Source organism: Hyla sarda, chromosome 5 (assembly GCF_029499605.1).
Source record: "Hyla sarda isolate aHylSar1 chromosome 5, aHylSar1.hap1, whole genome shotgun sequence".
NCBI classification, from domain to species: domain Eukaryota; kingdom Metazoa; phylum Chordata; class Amphibia; order Anura; family Hylidae; genus Hyla; species Hyla sarda.
Window position 1 is genome coordinate 187,071,137 of NC_079193.1, and position 19,373 is coordinate 187,090,509.

At 38.5% G+C, this 19,373-nt stretch overlaps 1 protein-coding gene across 1 annotated transcript in view; it reads right to left on the reverse strand.

The window, feature by feature from the left end:
* GABBR2 (gamma-aminobutyric acid type B receptor subunit 2) overlaps positions 1 to 19,373 on the reverse strand; it is a 659,326-nt gene that overhangs the window by 146,520 nt on the left and 493,433 nt on the right. Inside the window, exons 12-13 of the mRNA XM_056520917.1 lie at positions 15,028 to 15,135; positions 5,811 to 5,933 (exon numbers count right to left, since the gene is read on the reverse strand). Of these exons, the coding sequence (XP_056376892.1) occupies positions 5,811 to 5,933; positions 15,028 to 15,135 (231 nt within the window). The remainder of the gene's footprint in view (positions 1 to 5,810; positions 5,934 to 15,027; positions 15,136 to 19,373) is intronic.

The window sequence follows — 19,373 nt, forward strand, 5'->3', positions numbered from 1 at the left end:
ATCACTTTGCAAAAGAAAGTAAGATAACAGTGGTTCCTGGCAAGGTTGGTTAATGTGAATTTCCTGGCTGTGTGTCAGCCTAACTTCTAGGAACAGCCTTAAATTACTCCATTACTGAGATTTTCAATCCGGAACTAAGGAGACAAAGGCAGGCAATGGGATATCATTATTGAAACCCCTGTAGAATTGATTGAGATGATGGAGAAGGCTGTCATATCATATACATACATTTGAGCTGAATAAATTTTACAATCAATGCAAAGTGAAATTGAGCATTTCAGCTTCTTCAATTCACTGAAGGTGACGGGAGCTCTGAAACAGTTAAACAACTGCTGAATATCGCAACGTCAAGGTATGAACGCACCAGGGCTATGCTTAATCTGCAATGACATTCCCTCTCTACAAACATTTTAATACCGCGACTGGCACATTTTACTTATCAATACTTCATGATCCCAGTGATCAAGCTTTTTTCCATGAGCATCATATGACGTAAAATTCTGCAGTGCCAGATTCTTGTGTCAGGAATATATTATATTAAAAGCCAGAAGGAAGATCTGCACCATCTGATAATAGTTCTTCTCTAAAGTAAATGATAAAAAAGATACCTAAGCATCTTCAGGAATGATCGGTTTTCAATTGACTTTTATCCCGCAGCCATGTGGAAGCTTTTGCCAGTGTTCATCTAAGTTAGGTCTTACCAAGCATGTCTAGTGTACTAATGGGTCCTGCAAATCTATTATTCATTGCCATAGCATCTATTATAAACTCTGAGCAAAAATGTCTCTTGTGTTTTTACTTCCTTGCTCTACTTTGAAATTGTAAAACACTGTTTAAAGGAACAGGCTGTGCACATACACTTTTCCCTTAGATACTAAGATTTTGTTTCTTCTATGTATTTTCATGTGTCTCTAGTAATTACTTGAAAACAATATGAAAATCATTCTACCTATTATATCTGTTTATCTATCTATCTACCTATTTCATATCTATCTATCCATCCATCTATTTATGTATTTCATATGTTTTTATTCAGTTATTTAGCTTATACCTATCTATCTATCTATTTATTTATTTAGTTTATTTAGTTTATAGCTAGCTATCTCACATCTATCTATCTCATATCTTTTTATTCAGTTATTTAGCTTATACCTATCTATCTATCTATCTATTTATTTATTTAGTTTATAGCTAGCTATCTCACATCTATCTATCTCATATCTTTTTATTTATTTATTTAGCTTATATCTATGTATATATTTAGTTTATAGCTATCTATTTATCTTTCTATGTATTTATTTAGTTTATATCTATCTATGTTTCTATCTCATATCTATCTATCTAACTATTTCAAATCTTTTTATTTATTTAGCTTTTATCTATTTAGTTTATAGCTATCTATCTTGTTATCTATATTTATTAATTTAGTTTCTATCTATCTATCTATCCATCTATCTATCTATCTATCTCTCATATCTAAATAGCAGAAAACAGCAGCATACAGGTAGCTTTGGGGAAAAATATGTGGCTTTTATTCACCAAACAATGGCGATGTTTCGGCTGCCTCTCGCAGCCATTGTCGAGCAACAAATGGTGGAAGTGAAAGGTATAAATAGTTTACAAAGTACAAATAATCATGAATTATCAATTTACAGTAAAATATAATCATCGTGATTATCTCATATCTATCTATTTATTTAACCAAAGAATAAGTTGGCCAGCACTATTAATTCCAAACTATTGTAAAAGCCTGGCTTGCAGGTGCAGCCTGCACCTGCAAGCCAGGTTTTTACAATAGTTTGGAATTAATAGTGCTGGCCAACTTATTCTTTGGTTGTATTACACATACGGGGGAGTGGCTACCTCCATGTTGGCTCCTGCACCCCACCCACCTCTATTAGGTGTATATATAAGGTGCCTTGGATGTTTCAGACCTTGCATGCCTGCTGTACTGTTCACACAGAGGCATATTGACAGTGTAGGGTCCGTCCCAGAATGAGGTCACCTTACCGTGGTGGGACGGTCCACGCTATTTGGCGCCAAATTTGCAAGCTAAGTACCTCATAATTTCATAGTTTCATATCTTCATTTATTGCATTACACTTGTATAGCTTTTCGTCTTCTATCTATATACTCATGTTTTATCTATATACTCATGCTTCATCTATATCTTTGTGCTAGCAGTGTACTGCTGTATTCTCCTGTTGCTGCAATCTATTTATTTAGTTACCTTGTTTTCAGGACAACAGCCAGGATAACAGTTTTTTCAAGTGTGCATTCCACTTTACCACTTTTGTCACTGTTGCTAATTCAATGGCAGTTTCAAAAGCAAAATATTTGTTGCCTAGTATTAGTTACTTAGTAAAGGGTCTTGAATAATAGCATAAAGGACTTTAATTCTTTAAAAAAATCACTTGACAATTAATGACAGATTTTGCCCTATGCAATGATAGGAAGAAATCTGTCAGTCACCAATAAGTAGGTCAAGGGAGCGGCAGCTGTGACTTTTTTCGAACTGCACGCTTCCTGTTTTGGGGTGCAGGTTCTCTGAGCCAATATGACATCCCTAGATAAAGAACAGACCAATTGAAACTGTGTGTCAGCCCCTATATTGACTTGACTCACAAGTTCCCTTTAAAACAGTCTATTCTTCCTACAAAACATAAGCAATTTTAACACCAATACACTTTGTTACTTTTAACTGCCCCCTTCTGTGAGAAAAATCGCATTCCTCTTGTTCATAAAGTTCTGTGAAGCCCGTTCAGAGTAGCTGTGTATGGATAGTGGCACGGGATGGTAGAGCTGCATTGCATGCTTAGTTGTGTTTTCACTCTCTCTCTCTAAACAGTTTTTTTTTTGGACCATAACAGCCAATGACAGGTCAACTTTCACTTTACCAGAGCTAGATAAGATGTAAAAGCTGAACTGTGATTGGTTGTTATGGGAAAATCTCTCCAGTTTTTCTCTCATTTCGCACATTTTGATAAATTACAAAAGCTCAAATGATTAACCAGCAAAATCTGAAATCATGTTCCAATATTTCCATAGAAGTAAAATGACAACACAGATACAATGAGTAATATCTAGTGAACAGTTAGGCCATCTCATACCCTACTCTAGGCATATCAGTGTTTTAGCTCCAGATTTTTCATACAGGCAAACGTTCCACCACATAGAGAGCACCGTAGTGGATTTTTTTGCATAAAAATATTCACACGTACTTGTGCACATGCAACTTTTCTATACATGCTGCGATTTTACATTTTTGCTTATTCCAAAGCACATTTCTGAAATCTGCTCACGTAGTCATTTTTTTTTTTAACTTTGCAGTGGTCATGTATTTATCAAATGCGATAGTCGCTATTTATGTAGAAAAATAGTCACATCTCCATTTAAAAGTCGCATATGTATTCCAGGTCCAACCTGGCTTACAGAAAGTGCATACATCTGCAGAAAAGGACATTAACACCCACTTTAACAACTGTTCTTGTTCTACATCATGAAAGAAAGCTACTACATTAATGTTAATGTTAATTATAGAAAAAATGAATTAAATAACTAATAACAATTAAGGTTGAAAATACACACTGCACACCTTGTTAATTTTAGGACATGTACATGCTGGCGTACCGACTACATTTTAAAATGAATGTTGTGTTAAAATAGAATAAGGCACAAAATAATTGTGTAAGAATTTTTACAGACTACGTAAATAACCCATATGTGGCACAAAAATTTTTCTTTAAAAAAAAAAAAAAGAAACATCCATGGTAGTACAGCTTCATGCACATTTTGGGGTGGGTGACGTACCAAGCCTTTTTTTTTTTTTTTTGGCTTCACTATTGTTTATGTGCCTGTTGGTGCTGCGCTGTCTTCCTTCCTGACGTTAACACCGGCCTCAGGTCAGTGATGCAAGACTCCGCCCACCAATGTCTCAAATTGCGGTCTCAAAAATAAACAGATATTCATGGTGCGGCATAGTATGTTTTTAATATTTTTTTATTTCTGAGGAGGGTGGATGGGTTATTGTGAGATAGTTAGAGTGCAGCTATTTAGTGCCAGGCAGGCCAGTCAGGGTGTCCCCCGATGCGGTATGCCCCCCCTCTCCGTAGCAATGCTACTGGTATTAAAGGGTAGATAAAGAACTTTGGCTATTAACATAAGGGAAAACATTTCTGCTTTAGCATTTAAAAAAGGCTTTTGTAAGTTGGTTTCCCGGGTTTTACTTATGTGCAATTTATTTATCAAGGTTGTGTGATTTTGATGCAGATATTTAAAGCTACCATTTGAATATTTAGCGCCATACGGATTTTAAATCCAACATTTGCTGTAGATTTATCTCTTTATTTAAAACCACCACAAAAAGAGGAATAAAGTTGCACTCACCCTGTCTATGGAACTAGTTTCTTTTTATTCCGGCGTTGTGCAGACAAGACAAGGGAAACATCCCAAGCGGGGAGCAGAAGCTGCCAAACGCAGCCACCGGTGCTGGGGCATACCCACATCTGGAATGACTCTTCTTCCGGCCAAGTATCACTTCTTCTTGGCCGGAAGAAGCGTTTCAGTTAGCACCCCCAGTAGGCTCATAGGGGGGGATTCATCAAAACCTGTGCAGAGAAAAAGTTGCTGAGTTGCCCATAGCAACCAATCATATAACTTTTTTCATTTTGCAGAGGGCTTTTCAAAAAAGAAAGAAGCGATCTGATTGGTTGCTATGGGCAACTCTGCAACGTTTCCTCTGGACAGGTTTTGATAAATCTTGGCCGTTCAGTGGATTGTATATGCAGAATTTGTCTGCTTAGTACAGAGCAGTGCCTACCCATCTTCTTTGTTGGATTTGCTTATCTCTTTATTCAGTTGTATAGCAGACAGAGCTCTGTTTTTTTTTTTTTGCTATAGAGATTTATATCCACTGCGTAAATGAAAAATGCTAAAATTTTGTCTGCCTTTAGATAGAGGTACACCATAATATATTGAATAAGGACATACAGCAAGTTTAAAAGCCCCCTTGTGATGGCTGCAGGCAGTCTGAAATTTAGCTTTGCAATATATATATATATATACATTATATATATATATATATATATATATATATATATATATATATATATATATATAATTTAGGGATTTGTTGCAATTGCTAGGAAGATGTATTAAGAACTTAAAGGGGTATTCCGATGCAAAATTATTCATAAACATGTTGCAAATACATAGTTATGCAATGTGTAATTTACTTATATTTACTTTTTCCCCTTCATCTACCTTTTTTCCGTGGCCAACCACAACCCCCCATGTCCAAGCTGAAAGTTAAATAGTTTTGCAGCTTTTTCTGTCATGTTGATGCTGGCGCCATTTTGTAACAATACAACACATACTATCATTAGTTTTCGGAGTTTGCCAGCTCACCTAAGCCAGGCCAGCCCTGAGATGATGGTTATATGTGACTTTGCAAGATGGCCAGTGAACTTGCGCACGCCACAGAATGGGGGTATTTGTTGTGGGGCAGGTAAATATCACAGTGGGAGGGAATGAGGGGAGGAGATTTTGGATGCTGAGAGGGCTGCAGATTAGAAGAGGGGTCTCAAGGGATCATGGACATTGTAATCCTCAGGCAGTACATGTTGCGCTGCCAAACGTAGTTTTGGACAGGGGAAGAGGGGGTCTTCCGAGTCAACGGTTTAATCCACACACAAATATGATCCTGTTTACTAACAAAAATCTACTCAGGAGTGGACATGCAGTTTTCCCTTTTTGTACTTTAGTGTCAGTGTGCTACCAGAAGTATATAAGAAATAGAACAGACGTCTTACCTCTAAATTATATTCTTCCACTGTCCTTTTTAAGGGATCAACTATTTGCCAAGAAATCAAAATACATAGATCAATTAAAAGCATTCCTCCGACTATTACCAGAAGCTTCTGATCCTTTATGATCTAGAAAAAAGAAGAAAGTGTGTACAGTTTACATATACATACAAATATAATGACAAAGTGATTTGAAGTAAAAGTGTATATCTTTACAGCAGATAATTGCCAGAATGAGAAATAAACAGATCCAGATATCAGGTAAAAACGACCTACTTTTTCTGAATAACCTTATTTTTCTTTTCAGATTCCTCCTAATTCATTTTTTTCCTTAGGCAAAAGCCCAAACTGCCCCCATACTGCTGTAATCTTTAGGGTCTATTCACATGGCAGAATTCCACTTGCAGAATTCCACCTCAAATTAAAGCCTATAGACTTCTATGGGATTCCGCACTCCCATTCACACTTCTGAATTTCCGCTTGCGGAATTCCACAAGTGGAAATTTAGTAGTGTGAATGGGAGTGCGGGATCCCATAGAAGTCTATGGGCTTTAATTTGAGGAGGAATTCTGCAAGTGGTAATTCTGCCGTGTGAATAGACCCTTAGCATGGGTTTACATATAGTGTTTTGGTTCATATTTAGTCAGTAGTCAAAACCGGGAGTGGAACCACCACAGAAAAAAATCAGTAATAGGAAGATCTGCATCTGTTTCTGGTCCTTGCCAAAAAATACTGACAGAAATACAATGTGTGAACCCTGCCTTAGGCTAAGTTTCCACCTGGTTTTTTTTTCCTGGCAGTTTTTGGATATCTGCCACTGCAGTTTTTGAGCCAAAGTCAGAAGTGGATCCATAAGGGGGGAGAAGTATAAGTCCTTCCTTTATATGTCCTATTCCTTTGGAATACATTTCTGGCTTTGGCTCAAAAACCACAGTGGCAGTTTTCCAAAAACTGACAGAAAAAAACCCAAGTGGAAACTTAGCCTTAATGTCAGTTTGATCTCTTCATTACTGTCATGAATTAGGCAAATGTACACATCAATGATTAATGGTTTATTATCCCTATATGAATTTGAATGTTCTTAAAACTAATATTTCATTGAATGCCAGAAATCCCTTGCATTATTTAAATAAATGCACATCACAGGAACATGAAACATTAAAGGGGTATTCCAGGAAAAAACTTTTTTATATATATCAACTTGCTCCAGAAAGTTAAACAGATTTTTAAATTACTTCTATTAAAAATCTTAATCCTTCCAATAATTATCAGCTGCTGAAGTTGAGTTGTTCCTTTCGGTCTGGCAACAAAGCTCTCTGCTGACATCTCTGCTTGTCTCGGGAAATGCACAGAGTAGAAGAGGTTTGCTATGGGGATTTGCTTCTACTCTGGACAGTTCCCGAGACAGGAGTCATCAGAGAGAACTTAGACAGAAAATAACAACTCAACTTCAACAGCTCATAAGTACTGAAAGGATTAAGATTTTTTAATAGAAGCTATTTTCAAATCTGTTTAACTTTCTGGAGCCAGTTGAGATATATATATATATATATATATATATATATATATATATATATATATATATGATAGATAGATTTCCTGGATAACCCCTTTAAAATGTTCCTTCTATTTCCTGCCATTGGTCAGTATTTACATATTAGTTAAGTGAAATGGTGTAATATCTTTGCTATTATCAAGAATAATGATATGCATTCTTCCATCTGTAATCCAGAGTGTGTACTGCACTGTTCAATAAATTATTACTGTAATGTTGTTGCACTTTACATGTATCATTCTAACTAATTTCCTTATGACATGAGTAAAGTGCACTGTCAAGTAAATAACTTTAGTACATTGTATCCACAGTTTTCTAGAGTTTTTATTTTTCATCCACGACACAAGCAGAGTAGATTGGTAAATAAATAAATGATCTGCTTTGCCGACTGCTGAGTGCACGGCACTACCTAATAAATAATTAGTTTTATTTTGCTACTCTGAACAAGTAACATTCTAGTAGTGACATGGAAAGCACCCTATAGAATGATTAACATAATGTCAGTTTATATTTAGTATTTTATGGTTATAGTTTATTGTATTTGGAGTATTTTAGTTTATTTTTTATTTATGACATGGGCGTACTCTGAGCGCTATATACAGAGCTTAGCAAATGTTTTAATAGAGAAATGAAAATTGAGGAGTTGTTTGAGCCTGTATATTTGTCATTAGGCCTATGAGCTGCCAGACGACACCTCCGAAGGAAACATTTTTTTAGGATCATCTATTACATAGCACTGTACAGAGAGATTGATGCTCTACTGATTCAGCCTGATGCTTTAGAAACAGGAGGATGAGTGAGAGACCTCTAGCTGCCCTTTTAACTCATCAGATACCCGCAATCGAGCTATAGGGGTCCGATGAACACCACTAACCCACTGACAAATTATATTTATACCTTTAGAGGCCATGGTCAGCATTGATTGTGGCATCTAAAGGGTTAATGACATGAAACGGTGGGAACGCCAAGCTGCTGGTAGCAACCACTCACTGCACATGAAGCCAGTGCAGCTCTTGCGCTTGATTCATAGACACTAAATGCTTTAGGGCATACATGTATACCCATTTAGGATTAAGTATCAAAGGCGTACAAGTACACCCTGTGTTAATAATGGGTTAAATAATTCATAGCTGATAAAAAGTGTTTCATCCTTTGACTGCTGGAGTGCAGTGCGTGTGTTTGGGATTTGTTGTCCATGTTCAATAAGTGATGCCAGTGTGTATGTGGTTTTATGTTCACTGTTTTGAGGTGTGATTTATGTTCAGTTTGTAACCTTAAAGGGGTATTCCAGGATTTTTTTTTATTCACTATGATACAGGGGCTGTAAAGTTAGTGTAGCTCATAATATATTGTCTGTACCTGTGTGTGACATTTTCTCACAATTCTTCTGTGATTTTCACCCCACTATTTATTTTTACCAGCATACAAAATGACTGTTCTCTCAGATTTTTCCCAGCTTGCAATGCGGCCAAGACATGACTCACTAGTCAGCTGATGACAGGGAGCCTGTCTGCTTAAATGGGTGGAGGGATCAATCTGCAACTAATGCAACAGCTGTAGGCACCCTGATTGAAAACCACAGGTCTTTTGTTTCAATGGGTGGGGTGGCTGATTAGTGAGAGGGAGGAAAATGGCATTGTGGGGTTTGTAGTAAAAAAAACATAAGTCAAACAGGAAATACAAGGTCACAAAAAGCTAGCCACAGTGTTATGGTAATCTCACAACATAGCCATTTATCCCCAAGACAAGCGCAGATCCTTCCTAAGCATGTCCATTACTGTCAGCCAGGTACGTACTAAAAACACCTTATGGTGGATAACCCCTTTAATGGAGAGTTAGTGAGAAGAGCTAGATTAATCCCTTACTGCCACACCCAAGTAACATGTTTGGGAAGTGTAAAAAAAAATAAAAATCATGGTCAGCACATCCAAGACATACCATAAATATGGAGGCACACACTACTATGGCTGACATACAAGCACATACAAGTTACTGTAGCACACTACAAGTACTAAGATGTATTTAAAATTGAAATATTGGCATAGGAAAAAATTGAGGTTCTTAACATACTATCTGATCAAATAGTGTGTGCCTATTTGTAAAATAAAAAATAAAAAGTTGAAATGTAAAAAATTGTGTGTACTATCCTACCACAGTAAGGTGACCTCCTAAACACTACTTTGTTCATGCTTAGGAAGTACGTGATATATATTCTGTTAACTGTAAATGTTCAACAACAGAAAACAGTCATTTTTACTTTTTATCAACCCAAACAATGATTAACTGTGTCTTAAATTTAGATTAAAGGTCAGTGTTCATAGACTATGTCACTGTTAAACATGGTCTAGATTTTGGACAGAACAAAAATCTAGCAATAGTCTGCAATCCAAGTTGGCCTCAGGCATTGCCTCTAGATCAGATGACATTGTTGTATGCTACGCAAAAAAAATCTAAACTAGATGAATCATTCAAAACGTTAACAGTCATGTGAAATATGTTTACCGTTAGCTAAAATTAATCAAAAGTTAAACATTTGCTTTGTCAAATTAATCTATGTTCCTGTTCTCTGTTGTAATGTTGTTTCTTTTCTTTTTATTCATTTATTTGGCTGTGACCCCTCACTGTCAAAAAACACACACTGGCAGGAAAGTTATGTCATGTCTTTACTGTAAAGTCTGTATAACTCCTTCTCACAGCTGGTGGTATTGGTAGTTTTGACTTAGATATGCCAACACTGATTATATATGTATGCTCTCTCTGTTTCCCTTCAACCTTCTCTCAGAATTTAAAGGGGTACTCCGGCGGAAAACTTTTTTTTTTAAATCAACTGGTGCCAGAAAGTTAAACAGATTTGTAAATGACTTCTATTAAAAAAAATCTTAATCCTTCCAGTACTTATTAGCTGCTGAATACTACAGAGGAAATTCTTTTCTTTTTGGAACACAGAGCTCTCTGCTGACATCATGACCACAGTGCTCTCTGCTGCCATCTCTGTCCATTTTAAGAACTGTCCAGAGTAGAAGAAAATCCCCATAGAAAACATATGCTGCTTTGGACAGTTCCAAAAATGGACAGAGATGTCAGCAGAGAGCACTGTGGTCATGATGTCAGCAGAGAGCTCTGTGTTCCAAAAAGAAAATAATTTCCTCTTTAGTGTTCAGCAGCTAATAAGCTAATAAGTACTGGAAGGATTAAGATTTTTTAATAGAAGTAATTTGCAAATCTGTTTAACTTTCTGGCACCAGTTGATAAAAAAAAAAAAAAAAAGTTTTCCACTGGAGTACCCCTTTAAGACAGCAGCCTGGAGGTGGAGTAGGTTTTACATGATGGACGAAAGTATCCTCATCTTCAGGTAAGCAGAACGAACAGGCCTTAGTGAATCAGAGTATATATATAGGGAGGGGAGCACACAGCCTAAATGGGAAGCAGATAAATGAAACCGGCTGTGTGTCTGTGCAGACAGGAAAATGAGGACATATGGCAGACTTTGTATGTGGTGGTTTGGGGGCTAAGGGGGAAATCACCCATCATTCTATCAGTGTTTGATCAGTAAGTGGAGAAAGCCGTACAAAAATGTTGTCACGCCCCCTTCCAGAGACTTGCATTGAGGGGACGGGGCGTGACATCACACGGGGGCAGAGTCCTGACGTCACGGACTTCCATTCCAGTGGTCGCGACCGAGACCCTCCAGCGCTTCCGGACAAGAAACAGGTGGGTGCCGCATGCAACATTGCGGGGGTCCCCAGCGGCGGGACCCCCGCGGTCAGACATCTTATCCCTATCCTTTGGATAGGGGATAAGATGTCTAGGGTGAGAGTACCCCTTTAAAGAAGGTTTGTTGGCCCAGCGGTGTACCTTTGGGTGGTTATAGGCTAAACCACGGCCTGGCGTCACAAATACAAGGGGTTAATGCCATCTGCCCCTAGGGTAACACCATCTGCTCTGCACCACACACCCCGCCACCACAAAGGAAAAGGATATAAAATAAATCCAAAGCATTGAAAATGCCAGTCACTGCTGTTCAATAACTCATTTAGAAGTGGAAAATTCTGAGATCTCTTCATACAAAGACAAGGTCAGGTAGACCAAGCAAGATTTCAGCAAAAATGTCAGAGGAATTGTTTGGGATACAAAGAAAAACCCACAGGAAACCTCTGAAGAAATACAGGCTGCTCTGGAAAAAGACGGTGTGGTTGTTTCGAGAAGTCCAATACGATGATTCTTAAACAAAAATAAGCTGAATGGTTGAGATGCCAGAAAGAAGCCTTTACTGTGCCAATGCCACAAAGGCCTGGCTATAATATTACAGCAAAACCATGACATGTCTTTAGCTCCTGGCACACTGTAATTTGGAGTGATGAGACTAAAATAGAGCTTAAGCACTACGTCTGGAAAGCAGTCAAGGTCTCTTGCAAAGAGAATTCCATCACCACTATGAGACATGGTGGTGCTTGCAAGAATGGGGGGGGGGTTAGCTCTTAAGGCACAGGGAATCTTGTGGAAATTGATGGCAAAATTGATGCAACATATTATCAGAAAATACTAACAGACGGTGTCTGGACCTTTCAGCATGACATTGGCCCTAAGCACAGACAAGACCAACTTAACTCTCCAGTGATTACAGTAGAAAAAGGTAAAGGCTCTGGAGTGGCCATCACAGTCTCCTGGCCCTAATACTTAGTCACTGTGGGGAGACCTCAAACATTTGGTTCATGCAGGAGACCAAAGACTTTGCATGACCTATAGGAATTTTGCCATGATGAATGGGCAGCTTTACCAACTCCAAGAATTCAGGGCCTTATAGATGTCTAATACAAAAGTCTGCAAGATGTCATTGATTCTAAGGGGCAATACACAACATTAAGAGTTAAAGGGTACTCTGCCCCTAGCATCTTATCCCCTATCCAAAGGATAGGGGATAAGATGTCAGATCGCAGCGGTCCCGCTGTTGGGGACCCCCGGGATTGCCGCTGCGGCACTGCGCTATCATTACAGCACAGAGCGAGTTCGCTCTGTGCGTAATGACGGGCGATACAGGGGACGGAGCAGCATGACGTCATGGCTCCGCCCCTCGTGACATCATGGCCCGCCCCCTTAATGCAAGTCTATGGCAGGGGCATGACGACCGCCATGCCCCCTCCCATAGACTCGTATTGATAAGATGTCTAGGGGCGGAGTACCCCTTTAAGGGTATGCAGACTTTTGAGAGAATTTTTTTTATTTGTTGTCTTTTTTTGTTTTGTTTTATGATTGTATCATAATGTTTAAACCTACAGTTAAATATGAATCATATAAGAAATAAATGAAATGTATTTTGCCTGCTCACTCGTGTTTTTTCAAAAACACATTCTTATATTACCATTTTAATGACAATGAATGAAAGAGAATAAGAATTGCATTGTGAAACTTTGAGCAACTTTTTAAACTCAAGGTAACTACTAGCATATGTAAAAATCTATTTTTCCAAGACAAAGCCAATAAATGCTATTATCTCTACCTGATATTACACATTGTATTTTACATTTATTGTGGTTTGTTACAGGATAAATCAAATTCCTGAAAGATTAAGTTCCATTATGCTTAGTCATGCAGTAATATTAAAGTTGCAGATTTTTCACCCAAAAAAAAAATGAAGGCTATATTTTGGTGGTATTGGAGTTCCTTTGCAGAAGATAATGGAGCACTGTGGTTTTTGCCTGGGTGTTTCATTTTTTTCCTTTTTGTAATTTGCTATAAACATTTTTATTTTCAACTTGTCAGTAGGAACTGCTTAATTTCTAAAGGAAAGGGGGGGGGGGGGGGTTGCAGCATCTTGCTTTAGTCACATGTTGCTTGACAAGTAAATATTTAAATAAATTGCAACTAGACCTGATATTTGTCTTGTGCCAACCAAGAGGCGGTGTGGCATAGGTGTAAGTAAAAAAAAAAAGGTGAGTAAATGTATGAATTATGTATGCAGAGATCAGCTAGGACATTTAAACTAAAATCTAAAGTCTTATTGGGGTATTCCTAGTATACAGTAGCTACAGTATCACCTACCAAACATAGCAACAAACAGAAGGTTTATTATAGATTTTATATCTTTGGTAGTTTTCCATTTAAGGGGTACTCTGACATTCGGTAAAATAATAGAAATTTAGCAAAAGCAATAAAGAATTGCTTACTTGTTTGTCTCAGGATCTTAGTCCTCTATTTCCTGGTTGTACTTCCTGTTTGAGCAGTTGCTCAATACTACAGTTTCCAGAATGCAATGGTTTCCATCAGCTCTTCAGAAGTCCTCTTACCCTACCCACTCCTCTCCCAGAGCACTCCTGCCTGTTCCCCGCCCAGTAATGTTGCGGGACACCTCATTTCACAGCAGACTATCATTGAGGTTGCAGCACCTTCTGCATTCATTCCCTGTCTACTCCTCTGCCTGTGGCATTGTTCAAAACAAGGCAGCATGCTGTAAACACAACTCGTTCTTCTCAAAATTTTCAAAATGTATAACAGGGAGATGGTGAAAATGGTGATATAGATTATAGGGGCTGGTAAAAGTGGGGACATCATTCAGGGGATGGGACTAGGACTCAGAGACAAGAACCAGCCACACCTCCTGAGACAGCAGATGAAGATACATTGTCCTTGGTTTGGATAGAGGAACAAGCTGGGGATAACACCACAATGAAAATAACTTCCTGTCAGAGATAAATCATACAAAAGCAAGCTAAAGCAGGTACAATTTGTGATAACACTTCATCAGTAAGTTATATTTCTTTGGGTGATTGCATCCCTAAATGTGTTCTGAAACTGGAATACCCCTTTACTCCGGTGGAAAACATTTTTTTAGTTCTTTTTAAGTCAAATGGTGCCAGAAAGGTAAACTGATTTGTAAATTACTTCTATTAAAAAAATCTTAATAATTCCAATACTTATTAGCAGCTGTATATCACAGAGGAAATGTTTTTCTTTTTGGATTTATTTTCTGTCTGTCTACCGTGCTCTCATCTGACACCTCTGTCCATGTCAGGAACTGTCCAGAGTAGGAGAAAATCCTCATAGCAAACCTATGCTGCTCTGGCAGTTCCTGACAGTTCCTGACACGGACAGAGGTGTCAGCAGAGAGTACTGTGGACAGACAAAAAAAGAAATTCAAAAAGAAAAGAATTTCCTCTGTAGTATTCAGCAGCTAATAAATACTGGAACGATTAAGATTTTTTTAATAGAAGTAATTTACAAATCTGTTTAACTTTCCGGCACCAGTTCATTTAAAAAAAAAAAAAATTCCACTGGAGTACCCCTAAAGCTTTCTATTGTAAGAAGTTTAAAGGTGCCCAATTACATTTTCCATGTATTGCAATACAAATATTGAAAAAGAAAAAATGAAACAATGGCCCTTTCAGAGTTATCTATGTTTTACGTGAGTATTCTACTAAATTAAGTTTCTATAGCAACCGTCTGGGCACACATAAATAAAATGTTATTATGTGACAGTACAAGGATTTTATTCCATAACACAGGTATGTTATTTAGACAACAATGAACAAACAGCAAACACATTACTACATGTTATCATAAAGCACAAAAAAACCTGGAAAAATGCATTAAGCACAAATCTAGGACACAACACTATGCTGGATAATACAGGTAATTGAAAAGGCAATTGTCAATAGGTTTAAAGCATCTCACCTTTTTCTTCATCTTTACATTCTTAAAAATGGCATGAACTCTCCATGTTTTTGCAAACATTGCCCCAAAAGCTGTTGTGTAACCTACAGTTAAAATCCATGTTCTGACCTATAAACAAATAAAACAAAAGATGTAAGAAAATTACATAAAAAGATTGAGATATGTATTTTTATATCATTGATATATTTCCTGACCCCTGTAAATGCAATATATGGCTAAAATTATATGGACAAATGACCAGCTTATAGGAAAATGTTGACGTTAGACAACCTTTTGCAGATACAATACTCTCCATTTTTCCAAGAAGACTTTCCCCAAAATGTTGGGGAATCTAAGCCCATTCTGCCTAAAGAGCATATGAGACATCAACTATTAATGTTGGATAAGAAGGCCGGGCTCAAAACTGACGTATCAATTCAAAAGTGTTAGGTGGGTTCAGATGCTTTTTTTGTAGTTTAGGAAACTAAAACTAAATCCTGGTTGCCATTTGCAACAATGTAACTCTAAGGAATGGCTTCACTATATACACGCAAGACTGCTTTCACACTATAAAAATACTTCCGTTATAAATGTCCGTCATAAAAATCTTGAAAATCGGCCATTAAACGGCCGTTAGAAAATCCCTAACGGCCGTTAGAAGATCCCATTATAGTCTATGGGATTTTTCTAATAGCCGTATTAACCAGTTATCGCCCATTTTTTTAACAGGCGATAGTAACAAGAGAAATAGTGCATGTACTATTTCTTCCATTTATTCGCGTGTCACAAAATAATGGCTGTTATTAATTTGCCTTTGTCCAAAGAGCGCAACATTATTAAGAAGTTTGCAACCCATGGACTGTAGCTAATCTCCCTGGGCGTCGACAGAAGACAAAAATTGATGAAAGGTGTAAATGCAGGATAGTCCAGATGGTGGATAAGCAGCCCCAAACAAGTTCCAAAGATATTCAAGCTGTCCTGCAGGCTCAGGGAGCATCAGTGTCAGCACAAACTATCTGTCGACATTTAAATGAAATGAAACGCTATGGCAGGAGACCCAAGAGGATCCCACTGCTGACACAGAGACATAAAAGAGCAAGACTACATTTTGTCAAAATGAACTTGAGTACGCCAAAATCCTTCTGGGAAAATGTCTTGTGGACAGATGAGACCAAGATAGAGCTATTTGGTAAAGCACATCATTCTATTGTTTACTAAAAATGGAAGGAGGCCTACAAAGAAAAGAACACAGTACCTACAGTGAAATATGGTGGAGGTTCAATTCTGTTTTGGGAGTTGTTTTGCTGCCTCTGGCACTGGATATGTTGAATGTGTGCAAGGCATCATGAAATCTGAGGATGACCAACAGATTTTGGGTTGCACTGTACAGCCCAGTGTCAAAAAGCTGGGTTTGTGTCTGAGATCTTGGGTCTTTCAGTAGGACAATGACCCCAAACATACATCAAAAAGCACCCAGAAATGGATGGCAACAAAGCACTGGAGAATTCTGAAGTGCCCAGCAATGAGTCCAGATCTAAATCCCATTGAACACCTGTGGAGAGATCTTAAAATTGCTATTGGGAAAAGGCACCCTTCCAGTAAGAGAGACCTGGAGCAGTTTGCAAAGGAAGAGCGGTCCAACATTCCGGATAAGAGGTGTAAGAAGCTGGCATCCTGCATCTCTCCCGCTGTTGCCAAACCACAACTCCCATCATGTCTTGAGGGCCTTCACCTGCAACCAGGTTGCAAAACACAGCTGAAGAGACACAGGTTTCTGAACACTGCAGCAAAAAATGACAACAGGCTCTGTTGCCCATAGCAACAAATCACAACACAGCTTTCACTTGAACATCAGGTTAAAAAATAAAAGCTGCTCTCTGATAAGTTGCTACGGGCAACGAAACCAGAAAGACATGCGCAGAGCCGCCATAGTAATACTATGGCTACTACTAACTACTACAGACAGGCTATGAGATCAGGGTAAGCACTGCCAGGCTACCTTGTCCTCCACGCTCCCACAAGTCTCCACAGCCACGTTATACACGTGACAGCACAGGACAGTGCTTCCCACGTCCAAGGCCAGCACCAGCCACTCCTGGTATCCGTTCCAGACAAAGTCCATGGTCAGGGCACCGACGCCGCTCATTCAGCGCAGACAGCAGCGGTATTTACTGGGCGAGGCCTCCGCAGGTAGAACCATGTTTACAATGGGCGGGGTTTGTGAACGCACTGATGACTGGGATTGGCGGGTAAGCAGATTGGTGCCTAGAGATTTGTGGTAGGTGAGTGAGAGGAAATTGCTGCTATCCAGCCTCGGAGCTGACTGTCAGTATGGGGCTTTATACATAGGGATGACTGCAGGGCATTGTGCTCTGTGGGGCCTTGTTCAGTCATTTCTGTCAGTGCTGTATATAGTGACGGCCAATCATAGTGGATCCACACAGATTTGTGACACAAGACTGAATGTGTTATTCAGTAAGAGGACTGGGGAGATGAAGAGGGAAGAAATAGATGCTAGTAGGGTGCCGGTAACCACAGGAGCAGCCGAGGGAGAGTGCCAGGAGTTCCTGGAGCAGCTGCTTCCGGACTTTAATAACATGGCGCTGCTCCCTCGGCTCCCTCTTGTGTCAGACACCTGCTGTGTTCTGTGCATAACATAAATGCGCTGAACACAGAATTTTAGTCCCTAATGGACTTTCCTATGTCCAATGAGTGCCGTAGAGCATCTGTGAAGGTGTCGTTAAGTGACGTCATCACAGATGCTCTAGGGTCTAGGCAATGGCAGCTCCCAGTACAAACATTATAAATTAATAAAAAGTAAAATACACTACATACACACTAAACACACAAATGAACTCAACTAATGTTGCATCACAATTTTATGAATATTAAAAAAAAGTGACACATTGCCTTTAAACTTAGCAGACATATATAACAATTATGATGGTTAAACTTTAAATATATATATTAAAATACAGTTTGAAATTTACAGTGAAATACACAAAGATTGTGCAACTGATGTGCAAGTAATACTCTGACTGTAATGGCATAATGCCACATTTTCACTGTGAATTTTTTAGATATAAAAATTTTAAATAGCAAGTACTTATAACAATGTGTCATACAAAGAAAAAAGCATGACAACTTATTACAGGAAGTATTTTAGTGTTACTGCTGCTGGTATATATGTCTCTCCATATCATTATGCAAAGGAATACATAGGATACTGAACTCTATGAACATGTTCCTCATCTATACATATTGAGATACATATTCTTTTCACAGGTTCTGTTCTAATCAGGTGAATTGCTACAGCTGGTGTACTCCATATTTCTGCTACTGTTATTTATACTTTTTTGGAGAATCCTTTAACATTTCCTTTCTCATTGTTGGCAATGTTTGCTTCTATTGTGAGTGAATCCTTTTATGATCCAGTGCGCCATATCAGATTTTTTACATTCAGTGCCAGCCATGTTAACCTCATTTGCATTGCCAAAAATGTTGTTATGACCAACATCAATAACACTTTGGCTGCTGGAGTCCTGTAGCGCCAAGAACCCTAACCATCTGGTATTAATCATGAATAACAATTTGTTGTTACAAGCTCATGATGAAGCTCTTCATGTCAATTAACATTCAGATGCTGTTTTCCCGAGCAACAGAAGGAATTATCTCCCTCATTTTGCTCAGTCACTTTTAAGGAAAAAGCACTAGTTAATATACTCTGCTTTCTTACCTAATATCTTAGCTAATATTACCAACTGTGTACATTTCCTTCTAGAACTTGTCACCTTTCTGGAGGGTCACCAAAATGGAATGATGCTCTCCATTATAGTCTATGGAGCACATCATTTGGATCTTGGGGAGTCAGCGCATTTTACCTGGTTATACACTGCTCAAAAAATACAGGGAACACTAAGATAACACATTCTAGATCTGAATGAATGAACTAATCGTATGAAATACTTTCGTGTTTACATAGTTGAATGTGCTGACAACAAAATCATGCAAATATTTTCAATGCAAATCAAATTTATCAACCCATGGAGGTCTGGATATGAAGTCACACTCAAAATCAAAATGGAAAAGCACACTACAGGCTGATCCAACTTTGATGTAATGCCCTTAAAACAAGTCAAAATGAGGCTCAGTAGTGTGTGGGGCCTCCACGTGCCCGTATGACCTCCCTACAATGCCTGGGCATGCTCCTGATGAGGTGGTGTATGGTCTCCTGAGGGATGTCCTCCCAGACCTGTACTAAAGCATCCACCAACTCTTGGACAGTCTGTGGTGCAATGTTGCGTTGGTGGATGGAGCGAGACATGATGTCCCAGATGTGCTCAATCAGATTAAGGTCTGGGGAACAG